This window comes from Hevea brasiliensis, chromosome 16 (assembly GCF_030052815.1).
Source record: "Hevea brasiliensis isolate MT/VB/25A 57/8 chromosome 16, ASM3005281v1, whole genome shotgun sequence".
Taxonomy (NCBI): domain Eukaryota; kingdom Viridiplantae; phylum Streptophyta; class Magnoliopsida; order Malpighiales; family Euphorbiaceae; genus Hevea; species Hevea brasiliensis.
In genome coordinates, this window is record NC_079508.1 from 37,183,465 (window position 1) to 37,205,058 (window position 21,594).

At 32.2% G+C, this 21,594-nt stretch overlaps 1 protein-coding gene and 1 pseudogene across 1 annotated transcript; both read right to left on the minus strand.

Annotated features, from left to right (window-relative positions):
• Nucleotides 1-266: 266 nt before the first annotated feature.
• LOC131169009 (uncharacterized) lies at nucleotides 267-5,512 on the minus strand (annotated as a pseudogene).
• A 494-nt stretch (nucleotides 5,513-6,006) lies between these two features.
• LOC110669918 (zinc finger CCCH domain-containing protein 48-like) lies at nucleotides 6,007-18,758 on the minus strand. The gene is made up of 8 exons (XM_058138227.1): nucleotides 18,645-18,758; nucleotides 18,296-18,481; nucleotides 18,089-18,196; nucleotides 17,585-17,733; nucleotide 17,406; nucleotides 16,919-17,098; nucleotides 16,339-16,436; nucleotides 6,007-6,444 (listed from the first exon to the last, which is right to left on the minus strand). Exons 1-8 carry the CDS (start codon nucleotides 18,744-18,746, stop codon nucleotides 6,294-6,296), a joined length of 975 nt encoding a protein of 324 aa, XP_057994210.1. The 5' UTR covers nucleotides 18,747-18,758; the 3' UTR covers nucleotides 6,007-6,293.
• Nucleotides 18,759-21,594: the final 2,836 nt, after the last annotated feature.

Here is a 21,594-nt window from a genome sequence, read left to right on the forward strand (position 1 = left end):
CAAATTATACAATCCATCCACACAAAAAGCCCACTTCAAAGAAAAAGAAAACAACGACCATAGCAAATAAGAAAACGACAATGATAAGAAACTTAGATGCATTCGCAGTCAGCATCATGCAGATACATAATCTTGGTGTTTGATTGGCAGTCAGAAAAAGACCGAACAGTCAAATATCTAATGCTAATACTACCCGGATAATAAAATATTTGTAATACTTAACTGCAAAAGCTCAATATGCATCAGCAGTACATACTCGCCATCAAGCTATAACTAAATTCTCAGAGCGATGCAACATATATCAGAGTTGAGTCATATTGAGGGTAAGTGCGCTAGGGAGACAAGGTTTTTCCCATACCCAACTGGTGCACTTCCTGGAGCAGCTCCATATGCACCTGACTGAGGAACCGACTGATCATAACTTGGTTGAGTTGCTGTTGGCTGAGCATAAGCCTGCTGGCCACTTGGTGGTGCACTATAGGTTGCCCCAGGGCCACTGCCATAAGCAGGATCTTGAGACCCTTGATACCCATAACCTGCATTGTTTGAAGCTGGCTGTTCTGGATAACATTGTTGCGAAGATGGGTATAATCCATAACCACTGGTTGGACCTTGCACATAGCCAGTTGACTGTTGTCCACCAGGCTGAGATAACATGGAACTGGCTGGCTACCTTGCTGTGGATAGCCGGGGCCAGAAGTAGGCATTGCCTGATTGTTCCCCTCAGCACCTGATGCAGATCCATTTGAAAGATACGATTGCCCACTTGATGCATAAGGATACTGCTGTTGAGGTGGCACATTTGGACCATATGATTGACTGGATTGAATGGGTCCTCGATATGGCATATCACCAGGTTGACTAGGCCTAGGAGGGCCATATGATTGGGGAGGTGGTCCCTGCAATGGCATGCCACATGATGGTTGCTTTCCATACTGCTGCTGCGCCCTATAGCCTGGTTGATTGCTGGCTTGTGGATATACTGGTTGGGAACTTCCATGTCCATAAGGATGCAGCATTGGAGCATGATTGTCATACTTTGGTTCGTCATATCCATGCCCATAGCCCTGCTGAGAAGGTACTGCCTGGGAATAGGGAGCTTGATGCCCATAATCTGGACCATGTGGCTGCCCATAATTATAATTTGCCTGTGATGGGGAATGGGACATGGCAGGGGTAGGGGACGGGCTAGGAGCATGCCCAGAAACAGGAGTAGAAATTGGGCCAGACGCTGGGTGATCAGATACATGGCCTCCCTGGACACCGTAGTCATAAACTCCACCATGCGAAACTGGCCCCTGCATGGTGGGAGGTATTTGCTCCCAACTAGAACCAAAGTTACCTCGGGGCCCATTTGTTGGGGAGGATAACCACCATAACTTGGAGGTGGATACTGTGAACTTTGAGAAGGATAAGGTCCTCGGAGATGATAATCGTAAGGATTTGGCTGTGATGAATGAGGGCCTCGTGGACCCCAATTTGATGGACCAGTAGGTCCACGGGGTCGATAGGAATGCTGTTGGTTGAAACTGCCAGAGTAAGGTGATGACCTCACAGTCTACACAAGGCATATTACAAAAATAAAGTTAGTAAGAACCAATTATCCAATAAAAAGGAATTATTAAAAAAATTAAAATAAACAGTACGAGTAAGGCACAGTAGCTGCTTGAATTCGCAAAACATGTCTCCTTTTCCAAAGCAAACACCTGGGTAAAACCTTGACAATAATAACACGCAAGGCATGCATGCAACGCATACAAAAGGAACCATAAGAATTGAAAACAGAAAACATAAATTAAAATAAAAAAAAAAGGATAAACATTGCTTCAATTATAATATTAACCATCAATATCCTAACAGTTAGCAACTAAACAATGGAAAACAATCTTATAAAATTAAAACTCATGCTAATAACTAACAAAATGAACTGCAGAAACAATCATGTTGAACTGCAAAAGTGTTGCAAACATATAATCTCAAGTTCAATTCTGCACTGCCACAATGACCAACACATAATTGCATAAAAGGTAAACTCAAAACTGAAAATCCATAAAAGAGAAACATTTAGAATTTCAGGAGGAGCCTTTGAAGTTGAAAATTTATCAGAGTTAATAGGACACCAATGCTTCAAGAGTCAAGATCTTCATAATAACCAAATGACCGTCCTAAATCATTCGTTCACGCTAACTCATCAACACATGACGTTACTCTATTTAGGAAAACTAGCACGTTACAAGGGCAACAAAACATATTCTTGTACTGATCTTAACTTGGTAATTGAGCCTTTATTGCAACTTTGCAGCAGCCCAATACATGTCATAGAACATGTACCACATTCTTCATATGTTCAGCACAGCAATAGATATGAATTAATATATGTATCAATCTGAAAATGACTTCATACACTATGACTTCACCACGAATTATACTTCTTCCAACAAATGTCTCATTCATAGAAGGGGCACTAAAGAGCACTAAGGTTAATACAACACAGTCTCACTGAATGATTTTTAACTTTCAAGTCTCAAAGCAATCTTACCAACTATTAACATCCAGCAATTGTGAGATTTAATGCCTGATATCTCTCTTCAGTGGATGAAAGTGAATGGTGGTTGTCTATTCCTACACCGAGAAAGCCATGCTGGCCCCATGGGAAAGGCAAAAGCCAAATCTGCATTTTTAAGGTCAACCAATTCGAAATCGGCATTTTCATCATAAATAAATCGTGGCAACCGACATCTTGGATTGCATATATGATCTTCCTAAGAGCATTCAAGTGACCTTGGAATCAATCATTCATCAATACCACAACTTCCCACGTATCAACTAATTAGCTCTCATTCCCACAGAAAACTATGACACAACCTTCCTTCAAATAAACAAAAAGGTGCTACACATGCAAACAAAACAAATCATGATCTACAACTGCATGTAGCTTGGCAAAGCCAGAGATATAGACCATCATCTCATTGATCCAGTCAAACAAGATTTGATCTACAACTACATATTTGCATTTCCCCTTCAATTTGCCCTTAAAGATGATGCCAATCATATTAAATATTTAAAAAAAGAGTTGCTTTCTGCATTCACCGCATAAATTATATACCTAACATCATTGTTAAGCAAGCACCACTAAGCTGATCACTTTTATGCCAAATCAACCCTTTTTAACAAAAGTATATTCAATGAGATGCCACTAGTCAAAGTAAAACCATGAATAACAAGGTGCTGAAAGCAAAGCACACATTCATAACATGTTGCCAACTTGAAACACTAATGGCGCATGAGTACAGCTCATGAGATCCTACACATGCATTGACCAAGGAATTAAAGAAAATCATATATGGAACATCAAAATTCACCACTCAATCACTAGCAAATATCCAATATCGCATTTTGGATTCTTCAATTCTTAATTTCACATGACTAGAGTGTCTCACAATGGATTAAAACTGATAGCGATAACCATTCAACAAAATTTATCAACATAAAAATTAATTGAAGAATACAATTAGAAACTACTCAAATATTAACCAATATAGCTATCAAATAGATGCAATTACAACTGAAAGGAACTAGGCCTGAATTGTGCGGAAACTAAGAAACATAAATAACAAACCTGATTCATAACATCCTTTATCATTTCTCTAGCCATCTCAATTTGCTTTCTATCACCAGTCACTCTCACTGTCCTTTCTTTGGAACCATCCCTTTCTGGAAGATGTTGAGGTATCAACTAAATGAAAATAGGCTTGTTAGTTATTTCCCAAGATGAACACTTTCTAAACAATGTTAATGACTACAATCAAGGCCTAGTCTATACAAAAACAAATTTCAATGCAAGGCCAACGACATCAACTACCTGAATGCGCGCTCCCGATTTCGCTTGGAGAGCTTTAATGGCGTCCCCACCTCTGCCTATGATCAGACCAACCTGGTACAAGGACTGATTACGTAAGTATGTTTAAAAAATATCAAATAAGTATTTACTGTAATAACCATGCATCGTCAGCTATAAATGTAACCAACAACCTTCTCATTTGGAACTTGCATCTCAAGTTGTTCTCACACTACACTGGTCTGTGCACTAGGTAGGCCCCTAGCTACAAGGGAGGGGGAACCACAAGCATCAGCCTGCAATAATCATGCTTATGTTAGGGAATGATAGAAAATCAGTATCATAATCTCCAAATCAACTCATAGCATGTTAAAGAAAAGAAAAAGAAAACTGGGAAAAAACACAAGGAAGTTGTACTTAGGAAATAAAATTAATTCAGCTACCTCTGCTATGACAGCATTAATGAGCTTCTCAGCCTTCTTTATATTACTTAAAGTCCCTATTATTTCTACTGGCCTTGTTGTGAATTGAGGATTAGCATCAGCATCCCTTGTGATTTGAATTTTTGCCCCAGAATTATACTGCAGTCTGCAGGTAACGAATAGTATCTCCACCCTTTCCAATAAGAACCCCAACCTGCAAAACAGTATTTACGCAACATATTTGTCAAAGGCTTTCTTGAAAAACAAGTTCCGTAAAGAATCCAATCATCAAAATAGCAAATAGAAACAGCAAAATGGCTGCACTGGGATCACAATAATGTGATTGCCACAATATATTCTGTATACGTTATACAATTGGTTATATATTTTGTTAGCGGCAATATCAATCATTTCTGTTATGCATTGTGGTACAATTACGGCTACCATTTCCTACTCTAAAAATAGTTCAAAGTCCATTGATCCCAGTAAGACTTTACTGCATCACCTTCAAAATCCCTTCTAATAATTCATTTTCTTGAAGACTTTAGTTACCATTTTGGGGCTATTTTAGCGCACCTTATCATTGGGAACCTCCATTTTGCGTGAGGCAGTTTGAGTTTCAGTTACGGGATCCTCGTCCTCCTCAGAATGTTTCTCCGATTCCTCTTTCTTCTCAGCATCATCTTTATTCAAATCCTCAACAGAAGCCTGTTGGGTATTAACAGCGTCATGACCATCTGCAACGGGTTCTTCTTTACCTGTTGTTTCAGGAACCCCCTCAGATGGAGGAAGAGCAGCGGACTCTGCTTTCTCATTCTCAACCCCTGGCTCTTCATCGCTCTCCTTCAAAACCGTTTTCGCTAGCTAATTACCAACAAAAACTTATTATTAGACCAATTTTCAAGCACTAAAATACAAACCCTTAATTTTCTCTTTGGTGTCTGCTTGTATATTCAGACATCAAATATTCCTTCTTGGATTAGTTCAGATGATATTGTACTTCATCTACAAGAACAAAAAAAAAGACATAGTGCCTGAAACCAACTCAAAAGAACCAGCAAGAAGTGAGCCTCAAATGAAAAAAAATGGGAATTCTAATAATGCCATTTTGAAGCAACCAATGGATGGTGAAAGAAAAACCAATAATACAGTAGAATCAAGTGAACTAAATGTGTGACAGCTTGTTACCTGAGGATGACTTTCTATACATACACTCATTCCAAGCTAATTTATTTTTCTGAGCTAGCGTCATAAAACGCTGCCATTTTCTTATTTTTTATTCTTCTTGGTCACAATTTATTCAAGATGCCCAACAATGCTCCCTTGCTGACAAATTCCAGTTGACCAACGCTACCACATTTGAATTTGGGATTTCCTCAATTTCAATTTTCTTTTTTTTTTTTTAAGTGTCGTTTTCCCAACTAAATTGAGAAGGGCAAAATGATATTTATGTATAAGAAAAGAGCAATAACAAAGATAAGAGTAATGTGATAACATTTTGATGGAATGGAATCAATCAAATTACCAAAATATCTTAATGCAGCAAAGGATATACTGCACAATTTAATATACGATCCTTTTGAATCATAATGAAGAGTAGGTATTGGGAGTATTCAACAAAGGAAAAAATGAAAACAATATTGACTTCATTGAAAATGAGAGGATGAATAATAGAATTAAGAATATGGGGCCTTAAGATGAATTCTTACATTTGATAACAATAAAGAATATGGATCATAGGATGACTTCTTAAGGACAATAACATCAATTCCTTATTACACAATATTGCTCAAATGACAAAAATCCAAAAGCCAAGTGAAATGCAAATGTGAATTGAAAAACAAACAAAAAGAATTTAAAACAAACAAAAAATAGTTATTACATAATTTGGACCGCACCCGAAGGCTGCCTACGTACCTCCATCACAAAATGAAGAATCAGGTCCACGTAGTTCTACAATTTCTACAAAAAAAAAAATCAACAGAACTCAAACAGGATGACCAAATTTTGCAAGACAGGTAGTTACAAAGATATCATGCTACTTCCATAGCTCTTCCTTGTGATTCTGTCAACTTCCAAACGTCCAGCGTTCCAATTCCATCACCAGTGAAAAAGAGACCTCCAGGACCCGTCTGAATTGTTCTCACTTCGCTTTTCGAAAAAATCCTGCCCCTCTCAATGAATCTAAACAATGAAATAGGATTATATTTTTAGGGCAGTGCCAAAAAAAAAAAAATCAATTCACCGCACGCTGATTGCTATAGGTCTTTTAGTGTGCACTTACGTTGGCAGTTAAATGCAAGATTGTCACTGCAAGAGCGAAGCAAAATTGGTTTTGCTTCTGCATTAGGCATCCCACAAAGAGCAATAGCGCCCTGTTACAAAGAAACATTAATTTTACAATGGAAATTATTTCATTCCACCATTACTTTGACAATTTCAATCAAATAATAAAATAAAATAACTGTGAAATAGAGTATAAGAAATCAAATAACAAAGATCGATAAACAAATAACAATTGCATTTTTAATAGACGCTTCCACTTCATATATTAAAGCCCAAGACAATTAACAAACAAAATCTTCGTAGCTCAAAGAGAATAGGATTGATTTTACTCAAATTTTTAAGAGAACAATTTTTTAAAAAATAAAAGATAGCATACGGAAATTACATCCACCAAGAGAGCTTAAATAAAAATTAGGAACTACATTCCATAGGACCAAATAAACTTGGTCAATCATACCACAATGGCACAATAACTAATGTTCAAACAAATCTAACCCTAAGATCTAAGAAAAAATACAAGTCTACTTAAAAGGCACAAGAGTATAAACTTGGAAGTTGGAGATAAATAACTTATATGTTCCTCATTATGTGTATAAATCACATCTAAGCTACCCTCTTTAGTAAAAGCCCATGCTTTTATTGTCTTGTCTAATGAACAAGACAGTAGATATTGATCCCAACAAATAAGAGACGTTACAGCATCATTATGACCACTCAATATATGAACACACTGTAAAGTGTCGAGGTCCCACGCTTAAAAGAAAAATAACAAAAACAAAATTTGGAGGGTGAGAGTAAAATCAAACAACCAAATATATCCTTCTTATGCACATGAAGGGACAAAAGGAAAACTGATGAAGAAAAAAATTCAACTCTTATGTATTTAGAAATCAGATATGGAAGAAAACATGAAGAATTAATCCAAAAAGAAATAAAATTTCTTCCAAATATCACTCAGACGCATTAATGATATAAAAATTTAATTTAAAATAAGTCAATTATATAGTGCCTCAAAACAATAATTTCAGTGAGTTAATAGGGCGAAAAAAATACACTCTTATTAGATACGTTACAAATGATATGCTTGTTAGCTTCAAAAATTCACATAATTACAATATATTGCTTAATCCAATTGACTGAGAGTATTGAGTCACATGTTTTGCAAAGTGTAGGACTGTATCAGAGCTATGTTCTATACAAAATCACATACAAAGGATAAAACATTAAGGTTATAAGCATTAACCTTATAGTATTGTCCACAGAACTAGAGTATAGCCTATTTCTTCCAATAGTTAAGCATATAACAGCACTGCTGTGACCTTTCATAGATGAGGCCAGTTCAAAAGGATTTGGGTTCTTAGTACTCCCTTTCCAAGCTAAAATGGCACCATCATGCAAACACAAAAAGGAAAAGGATTTGAATTCTTCTTCTTTTTTTTTTTCCAGATCATATTTATGGTGATGATAAAAAAAAATCACGTAGAGGAAAGATTCAGAGCATAACAATTGAACATAATGCCATCAATGGGAGAGCAGCTTTCCAAAATCATAGGTATGAGCACACAAAAAACTTGCGCTACATCAGTACCTCACCCTTAAATTTAAGAACAATAAACAATAATAATGTGACAAAAACCTAATGCATCATGTCAAAATTTTCAAAAAATCGAGCATCAATAATTAGAAGCTTATTGTATCCACTAGTAAACAAGTCAACAACTTAGAAAATACAATTTCTTAATTGATGATAAATTGGAAATAATCTATGCTGTTATAATTAAAAAATAATGCTAATTATAGTATTACATAACTAATTTTACATGTAAGAAAAAATCTATAGAGTATTACACAATCAATCTCACTTATATATATTAAAACTTTTGAGTTTTTTAATTGCAATATTTAATTTAAAATTTTATCTCATTTTAATTATTTTTAACTGTTAAATGATTACATTCATATCATTCACTATCGATTATCTCTAAAGAAAAAAAATAAACAAAAAGTAACACTATACTTATAATAAAAATTGGGAGGGTTCTTTTTTTTTTATATAGCAACTTCATCCTTGATATTTAGAGGAAATATCTCAAAAATTATGACAAGATTTTCTATATACTGAGGGAGAGAGAGGAAGAGAGATTTTTTTTTCATTTGGATAAATTTTTTTCAATATTTGAAGGTTTGTATTTTTGCGTCAAAATTGAAACGATATGAATAAATCGCAAAAGAGTGAAAAAAATTGGCTGTTTACTATGATTAGAACTTTAATTCAAATATAGGATGAGTTACAATTAAGTCCATAAGGTATAGAAAAATCCACATATCAATCCTTAATTTGTTTTTGGCAATCATTTAGTCCTTAAATTTAAACTCCGTTAACAAATTAGTGTTTCAATTGAAATCAGACCCAATTTTCCGTCAATCAACCTTAGACTCTACGAGCCAACTCACATATTTTCTAAATTATCTCTCTCTGTCTCTGATGTTGCATTTTTTAAACTAGAATTTGCACTATCTTGGGCCATTAATCATTATAATCATTACAACACAATGTTTGGAAATACTTCTTTTGCAATACTTCTTTTGTGGCAATACTTCTTTTGTGGCAACACAATGGCACCAAGCTATTGGGATTGTTTCGGCTAGTAATAGTGAGACTTTGTTACAATTATTTGGGTTCTTGGTTTGTGTTGGTTCTACTACTAGGCTCTGTGATTCAAGGTATTTTATTAACCTCAGAAGCTGAGAAGCTGCAGACTATGAATTTGTTGCTCTATATGGCCTCATAGCCACATAACTTTAAGAAAGGAGAGAGTTTCTTGGAAGTTGAATCTTGTTATATTGAAATGGGTTTGAGCAAACCTAAAAAATTTGGCAATGCTATCTCGACCAGATGGATTTCTATCTTATCCAGAAGAAAAAAAAAATGAAAAGAAAAACAAATTAATGTGTATATTATCAGATGAGACATTATTATTATTTTACATCAATTAATAAATCTTGAGTCTAATTTTAATAAAAAAGAAAGATCAATTTATTAAATAAAATTTAAATTTATGAACCAAAATTTTGTTAAAAACAAATTAGAAATTAACATGTACATTTTTCTATATTTTAAAAACTTAATTGTAATTTCCTTTTTCTTTATGGAATTATTATTTAGTTACTATATTTTAATAAAACTAATTATTTAGTCTTTTTATTTTAAAATATACACCATTTAGTTCTTATATTTTTTTTTCATTAAACTCTTTCACATCTCCGTCAAATTTTTTTGTTGGTCAACTAATTTTAATGCTAGTCAAATAGTTATTTAGCTCCTCTATTTTAGTCAAACTAATTAATTGGTCTACCTATTTTGAAAATATTACTATTTAGTCTTTATAGTTTAGCAAAACTAATTAGTTGGTCCCCATACTTTAAAAAACCCAATATTTTGAAAACATATTCCTATATAAAAATGAAAATTTTGTTATGTGGAAACTATATTTGAATTTATATTTTTTTAAATTGTTCAAATATTTTTCATTCTATTCCTAGATATGTATCATTATTGTGTTTTCTCTATTGGAAAAATTTTCTTGGATTATCGCCTGGATTATTTTTAGTTCATCAAATAAGAACTTAACTAAACTCTCATTATTTTTATAATCATAAATGAGAAGAAAATCATCTCTTTGCTGACGCCAACCCAGCAATTGAATCAGACTTCAGTGATGGAAGTTATCCAATACTATACGAATTCGCATAGACCATGTTTAGATTTATTAGAAATTTGCTTGACCACAGAAACCATTGTTTGCTTGCTTGAGTTCTTGATAATAGTATCGATAAGGCCTAATCTCCAACTCCCAATCTTCTATTATATCAATGTTCTTAATTTTTCTAATCACATGGGAGATAGCAATGGATATTGTGATAATTTTAAGAAAAATTGATGAGATTACAACCCCTATTGTTAAACCCATATGCTTCCTTTTGGGGCTAGCCAGAAGTGAAGGCAGAGAAGCAAGATCCAAAGCTTGAGCTTGCCCACTCATCTTAAAGCTCCAATCCAAGATATTAGTGAAATATCTATTCGAAATAACATGATTGGCAATTTGGGATTCTTGGAAGTAGGCGAAATGCTCGCGTGGAGAAGATCTTATATAGAGTCATGATCAATCCAAAGCAGCTGGATTGCATATCTACTGTTGAGATTTACATGTTGCCTTGAAGATTTGTCAATGTAATATATATGCTGCAAAAATAAGGGTCGCCACAGTTCAGGAACCATTAGTTACGGTCCTTGAATCACTGGTTTAGGTTCGAAAAAATCATGAACTGAAATGAACCACCAAAGGACGGTTTGGGAGACAGTTCGTGAACAGTTGGTTCCAGTTTGAGCCCTAGTTTGAAACGTTTTGATGGTTTAAGGTGATTTGGAGGGCAGTTTAGGGCGGTCCATTTGGAAGGCAATTTGGGGCGGTTTCAATAAAAAAATGAAATTATTTTTGTTTTAAAGAAAAACTAATAAGAAATGTGTAGGACATAATTAAAAGAAAGTTATAGAACAAAAAAGAGATAAAATTAATTTTATTTAAAAAAATGAGTGGATTGGAGTATTTTGTAGAGCTATTGTAATTGTAACTGGGAACTAAAGAGAGTTTTGAGAATAATTGCATAGAGGATTTGAGAGAATTTCACATTTTTGTGCACGAAATAAGGATGGGTGGGCGTATTTATAGAGTTACTGTAAATTTTTTAATTTCAAAATTATCCCTAAAAACTTTTTTTTTTGTTACCAAGGACAAAATGTAATTTTACTATTATTATTTTTTAAATGTATTATAGTAAAGTAAAAAAAGGTAGAATATTTTTTTGTTAACTTTAATTGACCTAATGAGAATTTGTTGTAAGAGAGCAAGGGATTGCTGGCATTCTTGGCCTCGTGCCTGGCTCTTTGGCGGGGTGTTGGGTCTAGCTACTAGCAAGCCTAGTTTCTTCAAATTGAATTGCTGGTTTGATTAGATTTAGAATCGATGGTTCAGGATTTCATGATTTCTTGAAGCTGAACTAAACTATGGAGGATGGTTTCCGTTCAGTTTGATGATGGTTCTGATTTTGACTGCTTTTGGTTCGAGTTTTGACAAGTCTGATTCCGATTTGATTCTAGTTCCGTACTAATCCTAATGCAAGAGCATATGCATAAGACTTCAAGCTCAATACCAATATGGTTGTTGTTGATGTCTTTCAACTTGAAATCTTGAACAGTGTTGAATTCAATAGCTAAAAGGTGATTTATGAAGTTACGTAATTAATTACTTCCATCGAGAGCCTTTAGATCCTTTCCTAAACACCGATTGCAAATAGCCCTTAGGTAAGTGAAGGCCTAACATTAGAGTTCATTGCAAACAGCCCTTATTTACATTAGAGTTCATTGCCTATTTGGGCACCGTATTTGGTTTCTCTTTCAGGCCTTTTTCATAGTTTTTTTTTTTTTTTGCTTTTTTATTTCTTTACTTGTTTCTTTTATTTTTTTTTCCAACAAACAAACTAGGATTATTGTTTCAATAATAGGTAACCCTGACATTCTCCTGGCTTTTTCTTTTTTTTTTTACAAGCTTTTCTTTTGTTTTTTACAATTTTTTTCAAAAATCTTTTATTCTTTTATTTTAAAAATATTAATGCTTTTTTTTAAAATTTTTTTAAGTTCAATTTATTTTAAAGAGGTATTTAGTTCATCTGTTAAATGTAGGTGATATCTTATAAACATCCAAATAACTGAATCAATGTGTTTGGTAAACCCATTAAAAAGATAGTTGATAGCTGAAACAGTACCTATTAGCTGCATTTTCTATCAGCTCTCCAATAGGAGCTGTAAATTATTTATGTTATTTCTAATTATGAAAATGGAAACAAAGAATGATAATTTTATATTTATTATTAAATAAAATAAAATTTACAATTTACAGCTGAATAAATGGCCGAATACACTTAATATACGCACTGAATAAATAACACCTTGATGACGAGTGATTTATTTTTAGGTCAGCTTATATTAAATAGCGCTTGATATACACATAGCCTTTGGAGCATATATTAGGTGGTCATCCTTTGGATGTAGCTCTGCATATGTGTATGATCACTATTTTTATTGCTCTTGGATTATTTTTGTGTCATTATAAAGCCCAAGATATCAACATTGCTCACAAGCTGCTAGAGTTTATTATTGTGCTTAAGATGCCAGTGTTATATATACATAAAGCAATTTGCGTGTATGAGGATATTGCAGATACTACGATTTCGATATGTTTATTTTAGCGATATTATTACAACATGAATTTTATTTTAGTTCAGCTACATGATTTAGATTAAATGATATTTATTCAACTGACCTATTCAAATATAGTGAAATTGGTACTATTAAGTACCAAAACTTTATTTGTTCCCCTTTGTTATTTATTTATCCACTCATTGAGTAGTTGTACTCACCTCTTAATTTTTTTTAATATTTTAGATCCTTTTTGCTAATTTCAGCAGTAACCGCTCTTCTTCAGTATTATCCTCTCTTTCACTTTACTAGCTTCTTCTGGATAATTATTTTGTTTTAGTTTATTGTACATATGTATAGACAGCTAGAAGCTTTAAACTATAAATATTTCCTTTTGATCCTCACAGAAAGGATATACGTATATTTGTGTATTTGAAAATGTTTAATGGGCACGGAGACATGTTTTATATACTAGATGTATTTTAACAGGTTTCGTGTGTTCTTTTAGCTATAAATTTAGGGAAAACTCTAACAGCTTTTCAGGTTACATTAGTCTCTATAGGTTAGGGACGGTATGACATAAAAAGGAAAAAAAATAATTTTTAGTTAAAAAAGCATGGGTTGGAGTATTTTGTAGAGTTATTGTAGTTGTAAATTGGGAATTAGTAAGACTCTTGAGAATAATTGTGCAGAGGATTTGAGAGAATTTGAGATTTTTGTGAATGAAGTAAGGATGTATTAGGGTATTTATGGAGCTATTGTAAATTTTTTTGATTCCAAAATATCCATAAAAACTATTTGCTTTTTTGTTGTTATTGGGGACAAAATGTAATCTTACAATTAATTTTTTTGTTTAAATGTATTATAGTGACGGTCAAAAAAATGACAGAGTAATTTTTAAATAACCCAATGGTCATTTGCAGCAAGAGAGCTAAGGCTTGCTTGGCATGTTGGGTCTGGGGCCTGGCTCTTTGGCTAGGCACTAGGCCTGGCTGCTGCCAGCTTGGTTTCTTCAAATCGAATTGTTGGTTTGATTCAATTCAAAATTGTCAGTTCACGATTCCATAATTTCTTGAACCAAACCAAACTATGGGGAGATTATTTCGGTTCGGTTTAATGATAGTTTTGATTTTGACTGCTTTTGGTTCGAGTTTAACCAGCTTGATTCCTATTAAATTCAAATTCCGAGCTGAACTATGGCCACCCTTACGTAGGAGCGTATGCATTAAACTTCAAGCTCAATACCAACAATGTCGAATTCAACAGCTAAAAGGTGTTTTTATGAAGAATCATTTCCATTAAAAGCCTTTGGATTCTTTCCTAAACGTAGATTGCAAGGAGCTCTTAGGTAATGAAGGCCAAGATACTACACATAGAGAGCCTTTAGATTCTTTGAAGTAGAGATTGTGAAAGCAAGGCAATGGCTACCAAATTGTTACTATCTACTAAAAGAAGGTAACCTTTTGCTGTTCTTAGAAACAATGAAAGGTCCATTTTACCCTCTCTGCTTATTTACTTCAGAGTTCGTTGGCTATTTGGCATTTTCTCTCAAATATATTTTTTTCTCACACTATTTTTTTTCTCTCAAAGGCCAACATTACTATTAATTTTTTACAATAGGAATTTTTATTACTATTATTTTTGTTTCTACTATATGTTTATTTTATTTTTTACTTTTCTACTTTAATTTTTTTACGATTCAAATTTCAAACCTCGCAGTTTTACATATTCCCAATTTTACCTTTGGTTTTTTTTTTTTTTTTTTTGCAATATCTAATTTTAAAACTTTATATCTAACCATATTTGTTCACTTTAGTCTATTAATTTACAAAATATATACATATAAAAAATTGCTTATTAATAATATTATATGTTTTAATAATAAAAAATTACATCCGTAGCATTCATCTTAAAGTTCCAGTCCAAGGTGCTGGTGAGATATCAATATGAAATGCAATGATTGGCAATCTGGATATCTTGGAAATTGGCAAAATAGTCACATTGAGAAGATTCTGTACATCATTATAGTCAACAAAAACCTGGATTGCATATCTATCCTTGAGATTTAGATCCTGCCTTGAAGAATCGTGGCTGTAATATTCTGCAGGAGCATATGCATTAGACTTCAAGCTATCGCTGTCGATACCAGCATGGTTGTTGTGGATGTCTTCGAACTTAATTCAACAGCTAGAATGTGATTTGTGAAGTTACATAAATCACTTGCATTGAGAGCCTTTAAATCCTTTCCTAAAACCTTATTACAAAGAGCCTTTAGGTAAGTGAAGGCCAAGATACTGACTATGAAGAGCCTTTTAATCCTTTGGAGTTAAGATTGTGAAAGCAAGACTATACTTACCAAATTTAGGATAAGTTAGTAAATATGATGAGTTAATAAATGCTCCTTTTTTTAATATTAAAATGCATATTTAATATTCTTTTATTTTGCATCAGCGTTTCTTAACGGCAAAACTTATTGTAAAACCAATCTTGCTAAAATACAAATAATTTTCTCTTTGGTACTTGTTTGTTGCAAACTTAAATTTCCAACCTACTTGAAAAGGAATATAACCACAGAGTTCTTTTGTTGTTATTTTCTCAATAAAAATCGTGCCTGAAACCCACTGAAATTTTGCAAAAAGTGCACAAAAAAAAAAGAAAACAGAAGCAAATAGTGACAAAATGCATGAAGGGAGGCTGTACATGGATCAAGTTGGTCAGGTTTAAAGATACATACACAACCAAACCAATGACTTCAGTTCCATATTCTTTGAAATCGAAGTCGTGAATTGAGAAGTGAAGACTGGGTTTAATAGGTTTTGGTTAGAAAAATGAGGTCAAAAAATGAAAAGAAGATATTGGGAGTATTCAACAAAGAAAAAAATGAAAACAAAATTGACTTCATTGAAAGTGAGAGGATAAATAATAGAATTAAGAATATGGAGTCTTACGATGAATACTTACATATGATAACAATAAAGAATATGGGGTCTTAAGATGAATTCTTAAGTATAATAACATCAATTCGTTAATACACAACATTGCTCAAAAGACAAAAATCCGAAAGCTAAAAAAATGCAAATGTGAATTGAAAGACAGCCCAAAAACATTTAAAACAAATAAAATGGAGTTATTACATAATTTGGACCGCACCTGAAGGCTGCGGACATACCTCCATTACAAAATGAAGGATCAGGTCCACGTAGTTCTATAATTTGTACAAAAAAAAAAGTCAACAGAACTCAAATAGGATGACCAAATTTTGCAAGACATGTAGTTACAGAGATATCATGCTATTTCCATAACTCTTCCATGTGATTCTGTCAACTTCCAAATGTCCAGCGTTCCAGTTCCATCACTAGTGAAAAAGAGACCTCCAGGACCCGTCTGAATTGTTCTCACTTCGCTTTTCGAAAAAATTCTACCCCTCTCAATGAATCTAAACAATGAAATAGGATTATTTTTGTGGGACAGTGCCAAAAAAAAAAAAATCAATTCACCGCAAGTTGATTGCTATAGGCCTTTTAGTGTGTACTTACGTTGGTAGTTCGTACAGGTAAACAGTATTGTCACTGCAAGAGCAAACCAAAATTGGTTTTGCTTCTGCATCATGCATCCCACAAAGAAACATTAACGCCTTGTTCCAATGAAACATTAATTTTACAACGGAAATTATTTCATTCCACCATCACTTTGACAATTTAAATCAAAGAATAAAATAAAATAACTGTGAAATCGAGTATAAGAAATCGAATAACAAAGATCGATAAACAAATAACAATTGCATTTTTAACAAACGCTGCCAGTTCATATATTAAAGCCTAAGACAATTAACAAACAAAATCTTTGTAGCTCAAAGAGGATAGGATTGATTTTACTCAAATTTTTAAAACTGAGTACAATTTTTAAAAAAATAAAAGATAGTATGCAGAAATTACATCCACCAAGAGAGCTTAAATAAAAATTAGGAACTACATTCCATAGGCCCAAATAAACTTGGTCAATCAAACCACAATAACAAATGTTCAAACAAATCTAACCCTAAAATCTAAGAAAAAATAAAAGTCTACTTAAAATGCACAAGAGTGTAAACTTGGAAGTTAGAGATAAATAACTGACATGTTCCTCATTATGTGTATAAGTCACATCCAAGTTACCCTCTTCAGTAAAAGCCCATGCTTTTATTGTCTTGTCTAATGAACAAGATAGTAGACACTGATCCCAACAAATAAGAGACGTTACAACATCATTATGACCGCTCAATGTATGAACACACTGTAAAGTGTCGAGGTCCCACGCCTAAACAAAAAATAACAAAAACAAAATTTGGAGGGTGAGAGTAGAATCAAACAACCAAATATATCCTTCCTATGCACATGAAGGGACAAAAGAAAAACTGATGAAAAAAAAAAATTCAACTCTTATGTATTAAGAAATCGGATATGGAAGAAAACATGAAGAATTAATCCAAAAAGAAATAAAATTTCTTCCAAATATCACTCAGTTGCATTAATGATATAAAAATTTAATTTAAAATAAGCCAATTATATAAGGGTATAGTGCCTCAAAACAACTTCAGTGAGTTAATAGGGCGAAAGCAATATACTCTTATCAGTTACGTTACAAATGATATGCTTGAAAATTCACAAAATTACAATGTATTGCTTAATCCAATTGACTGAGAGTATTGAGTCACATGTTTTGCAAAGTGTAGGGTTGTATCAGAGCTATCTTCTATACAAAATCACATACAAAGGATAAAACAGTAAGGTTATAAGCATTAACCTTATAGTATTGTCCACAAAACTAGAGTATAGCCTATTTCTTCCAACAGTTAAGCATATAACAACGCTGGTGTGACCTTTCATAGATGAGGCCAGTTCAAAAGGATTTGGGTTCTTAGTACTCCCTTTCCAAGCCAAAATGGCACCATCATGTAAACACAAAAAGGAAAAGGATTTGAATTCTTCTTTTTTTTTTTTTCTCCAGATCATATTTATGGTGATGATAAAAAAAAAAATCTCATAGAAGAAAGATTCACAGCATAACAATTGAACACAATGCCATCAATGGGAGAGAAGCTTCCCAAAATCATAGGTATGAGCACACAAAAAACTTACGCTACATCAATACCTCACCCTTAAATTTAAGAACAATAAAAAATAATAATGTGGCAAAAACCTACTGCATCATCTCAAAATTTCTACAAAATCGAGCATCAATGATTAGAAGCTTATTGTATCCACTGGTAAACAAGTCAACAACTTAAAAAATAATAGATGCAATTCCCTGTGCCCTTGCAAAAAGCATATCAATAACATCAGCTACAGCTATAGCATTAACTTGCCCAACTGGCCCATCGAGATTAAATTCAACAGCTGTCTCAATGTTCCATTCCTAAAAGATTCCTGAAAGATCACACACAAAATGGCCATAAGCTCATAAGCAGAAACTAACCAAGCTAGATGAAGCACTACAAGTCAGATGTGTACTAACCTTAACAATATTTGGCAAGCCTACAAATATCCAGGGGCCTTCACTGATTAAAGTCCCAATTTTGATACCAAGATTTATCACTCTTGTTGATTGACCAGTATTGCAGTCCCAAACATGTACTATTCCATCACTAATACCCGAGAAAAGCTTGTCAGATCTTGATGGAAGAGCAATCCCAGAGACAGCCTATCATACAAAAAGTCACCAATGAAAATCAAACATTTATCCATAAGTTTACACAATAACTCCTCGTGCGCATAAAATTGTTTGCATGCAAAAGAAAACACAGATTATATAAAACATGAATGGATTACTAGAAAGTCAAAGAAAATTTCAACAAAATGATCACCTGTATGTGCCCCTTGAGCTTTGCCAATGTCGAAAACCAATCCCCATAAAACCAGGAATGCAAGAACTGGCACCCATCTCCTTTATCACATTTGTCTAACATCTAGTTATTACAAAAGAGGTGGCAATTCTCTGTGCATGAACCTACAGGGGTTCCTATTACACTTTCCCATCATCCAGTAACGACAAACAACATTGTTGTGTGCAGGTCCTCCTCCAATGTACTTATTATTTATATATTTTGAAGGAATCAATGTTATTTAATAAAAAAATAATTATTTATTAAAAAATAATATAATGGAGTATAAATAAATTATAAAAAAAATTGTAGATGTCTATTTTATAAAAATTTATTAAACATATGAAGAAAAATTAAAAATAATCATATAATTCACATTGGCTATATTATAATAAAGCAAAAAAAAATTATTTAGGTCAATAATTAAAATTTAAAAGAAAATTAAAATTATGTAGATATATACATAAGAATTTTTCAAAAGAGTTGGGGCCATGGCCCACTAGCCCCTCCTTCTCTCTGCCCCTATATATGAACGTGCAGTTGCGTAGTTAATAATTAAACATTTTTGTTGATAAATAATTATTAAAGCCAATGAAAATTTATTAATTAATAAGACATAACCATTGCTCCCATTAAGTTGAAAGTTTAAGCTTTATTAATTATTTTTTTTACTAAGTGATCTATTGATGATATATCTTAATCCTAAAATAAAGAGTCTCTCCTCATCTAAACTTTTTATTATACAAAAAATAAAAATTAAAATATTGAAAATAACTTAATTTTTGTTTATTTTAAAAATGTAGAGAATGAATAAATCTTAAATTTTATTCTCTTTATTTATTTATTTTAAGATTAATTATTTTTATAATTAGTTTTTAAACACAGAAAAAAGGATCCTCTAGACTAATGCTAGTGACGAATATTGAGGTGCTATTTTACTTAAAGAACTCGATGGAAATCATAAATTTGTGGTCATACAAGTGGACAATTCAAAGAATCTGATCAATAATAAGAATTTATTTGTATTAGTTTTTTTTATGGGATTAATTTTAAACTTAAAACAAATCTAAGTTAAAATTGGCCAGATTTTACAAGAAATGATTTAATCAAGGCTGTTTATATTAAAATTACTTGATTATCCCCAAAAACTCTTTTTTTTTTTTAAATTGCATACTAAATGCATTTACAATTTAGGCATATGAACAAAGAATGGACCCATAACTCCCTCCGGTGAAAGAATCATAAATTCTAATTCCTTCTCTTTTTCTATTTTCTCTGTAAATATAATTTAAGGACGACAATGGGTAAGGTATTTACATATATTAATTCATTAAATTCTAACAAAATGAGTTTTGATAGTATATGATCGAGTTTAAAATTCGTGTCAGTTAGAGTTTTCTATTAGTTGAATCTAAAAAATTAATTAAATATAAAAAATAGAGTAGTTTAAAATTCGTGTCAGCTGAAGTTTTCTATTAGTTTTCTATTAGTTTTATCATAGAGTATATTGATAAGTTGTTCTTGCCGAATGATTCAATAAGCTTTTATATGGATTCATCATCTTTGTTATAGTTTCTATAGATAAGCTTCTTGAACCATTCGGTAAAAAATAACTTATTAATTTGCTCTAAGATTTAATAGATATCCATCGAAATGTTGCAATCAGATATGCAGGATTACTAATGATGACCTCTATATTAAAAGATCTTTGTACATAGCCTTGTCTGCATTTATATTAGAGGTAAATTATAGTTTAATCTTTTTTATCTATTTTTAAATGTTAAAGGGATTATTTATCCCCACGGATTTATTTGATATTTAAAAAAAAAATTGAAAGTCTATTTGATCTTTTTTAAAAGTTGAAGGGCTTAATTGGATTTCAAAATACTTAAAAAACTTATGACATAACTTTAATAGTTAAATAGGCCTTTCGCCTTTTGCCTTTTTTTTAATTTTTAGTGATGTGACATATAAACTCAACTATTTAGTAATAAAAAATGTCACATGGCATGTTAAATGAACACGTAAAGTATCTACGAAAATCACTATACCCAAACCTTAACTCGATTAATATTCCCATTACTCAAACTCATCCCAAACACGATTAAAATTTATCCTCAACTAGCCCTACCTATCTCAAACCTGATTATTATTACCCGAAAAATACTCAAATCAGTTTAATTTTGTATATTTTAATTAATAATCTACATATTAATAATTTATATTTTAAAATTTTGATAATTATATAAAATATTTACATTCTATTTAGTGAAGTATAATATATAAAAATTTATAAATATTATTATAAAAAATTATTTTTTATTTAATTAATTATTTACATAAACGGATTCCCGTAACGGATATCTAGCATGCAAAACCGAACCCGTCATGAGTGAGTATTATTCTTTAAATCCGAATCTATCCCAAATCCATTTATATACTACGCAAATCAGTTTTTATTAAGATTCAGTCAAATCGGGTACTTGTGAATACCCAACTTGTTGCCATCCCTACACCAACAAGAGCACACTTCTCCCAAATTCAATTTCAAAATTAAATAAAATTTTTATAATCTTTGAAAATTTAGTATTTTGTAAAAATTTAAACGATGAAATTAAATCGTAAAAAAGCAAAAATTTTTTAATGTGATTAGGCTGCTCAAAAATTCACTTTTTCCAATGTTGAAAATTCAAGAGCATAAATCCCATTGTAGGAAGTCTTCAGATTGGGTACACTTCAAAGTCACAAAACCTTAATTGAGGGAATATCTAATTTTATAATATTTAATTATATCATAATTTTAAATAATAATTAATACTATATTATTTTATAGAAAAAATATAAATAATATTAGTTTATTTATAATAATACAATAATTAACATAAATAATTTATTTTTAATATAATATTGAATTAATAAATGGTTCAATTTA

What these genes read in the sequence shown, in the direction of transcription:
- LOC110669918 (XM_058138227.1), bottom strand. Translation starts at nt 18,746, where the DNA reads ATGTTAGACAAATGTGATAAAGGAGATGGGTGCCAGTTCTTGCATTCC. An exon ending in ATACACATAATGAGGAACAT is followed by an intron (nt 16,437 to 16,918) that starts GTCAGTTATTTA and finishes CATTGGAACAAG; the next exon opens with GCGTTAATGTTTCTTTGTGG. An exon ending in TACCTGTACGAACTACCAAC is followed by an intron (nt 6,445 to 16,338) that starts GTAAGTACACAC and finishes TTCATTGTTTAG; the next exon opens with ATTCATTGAGAGGGGCAGGA.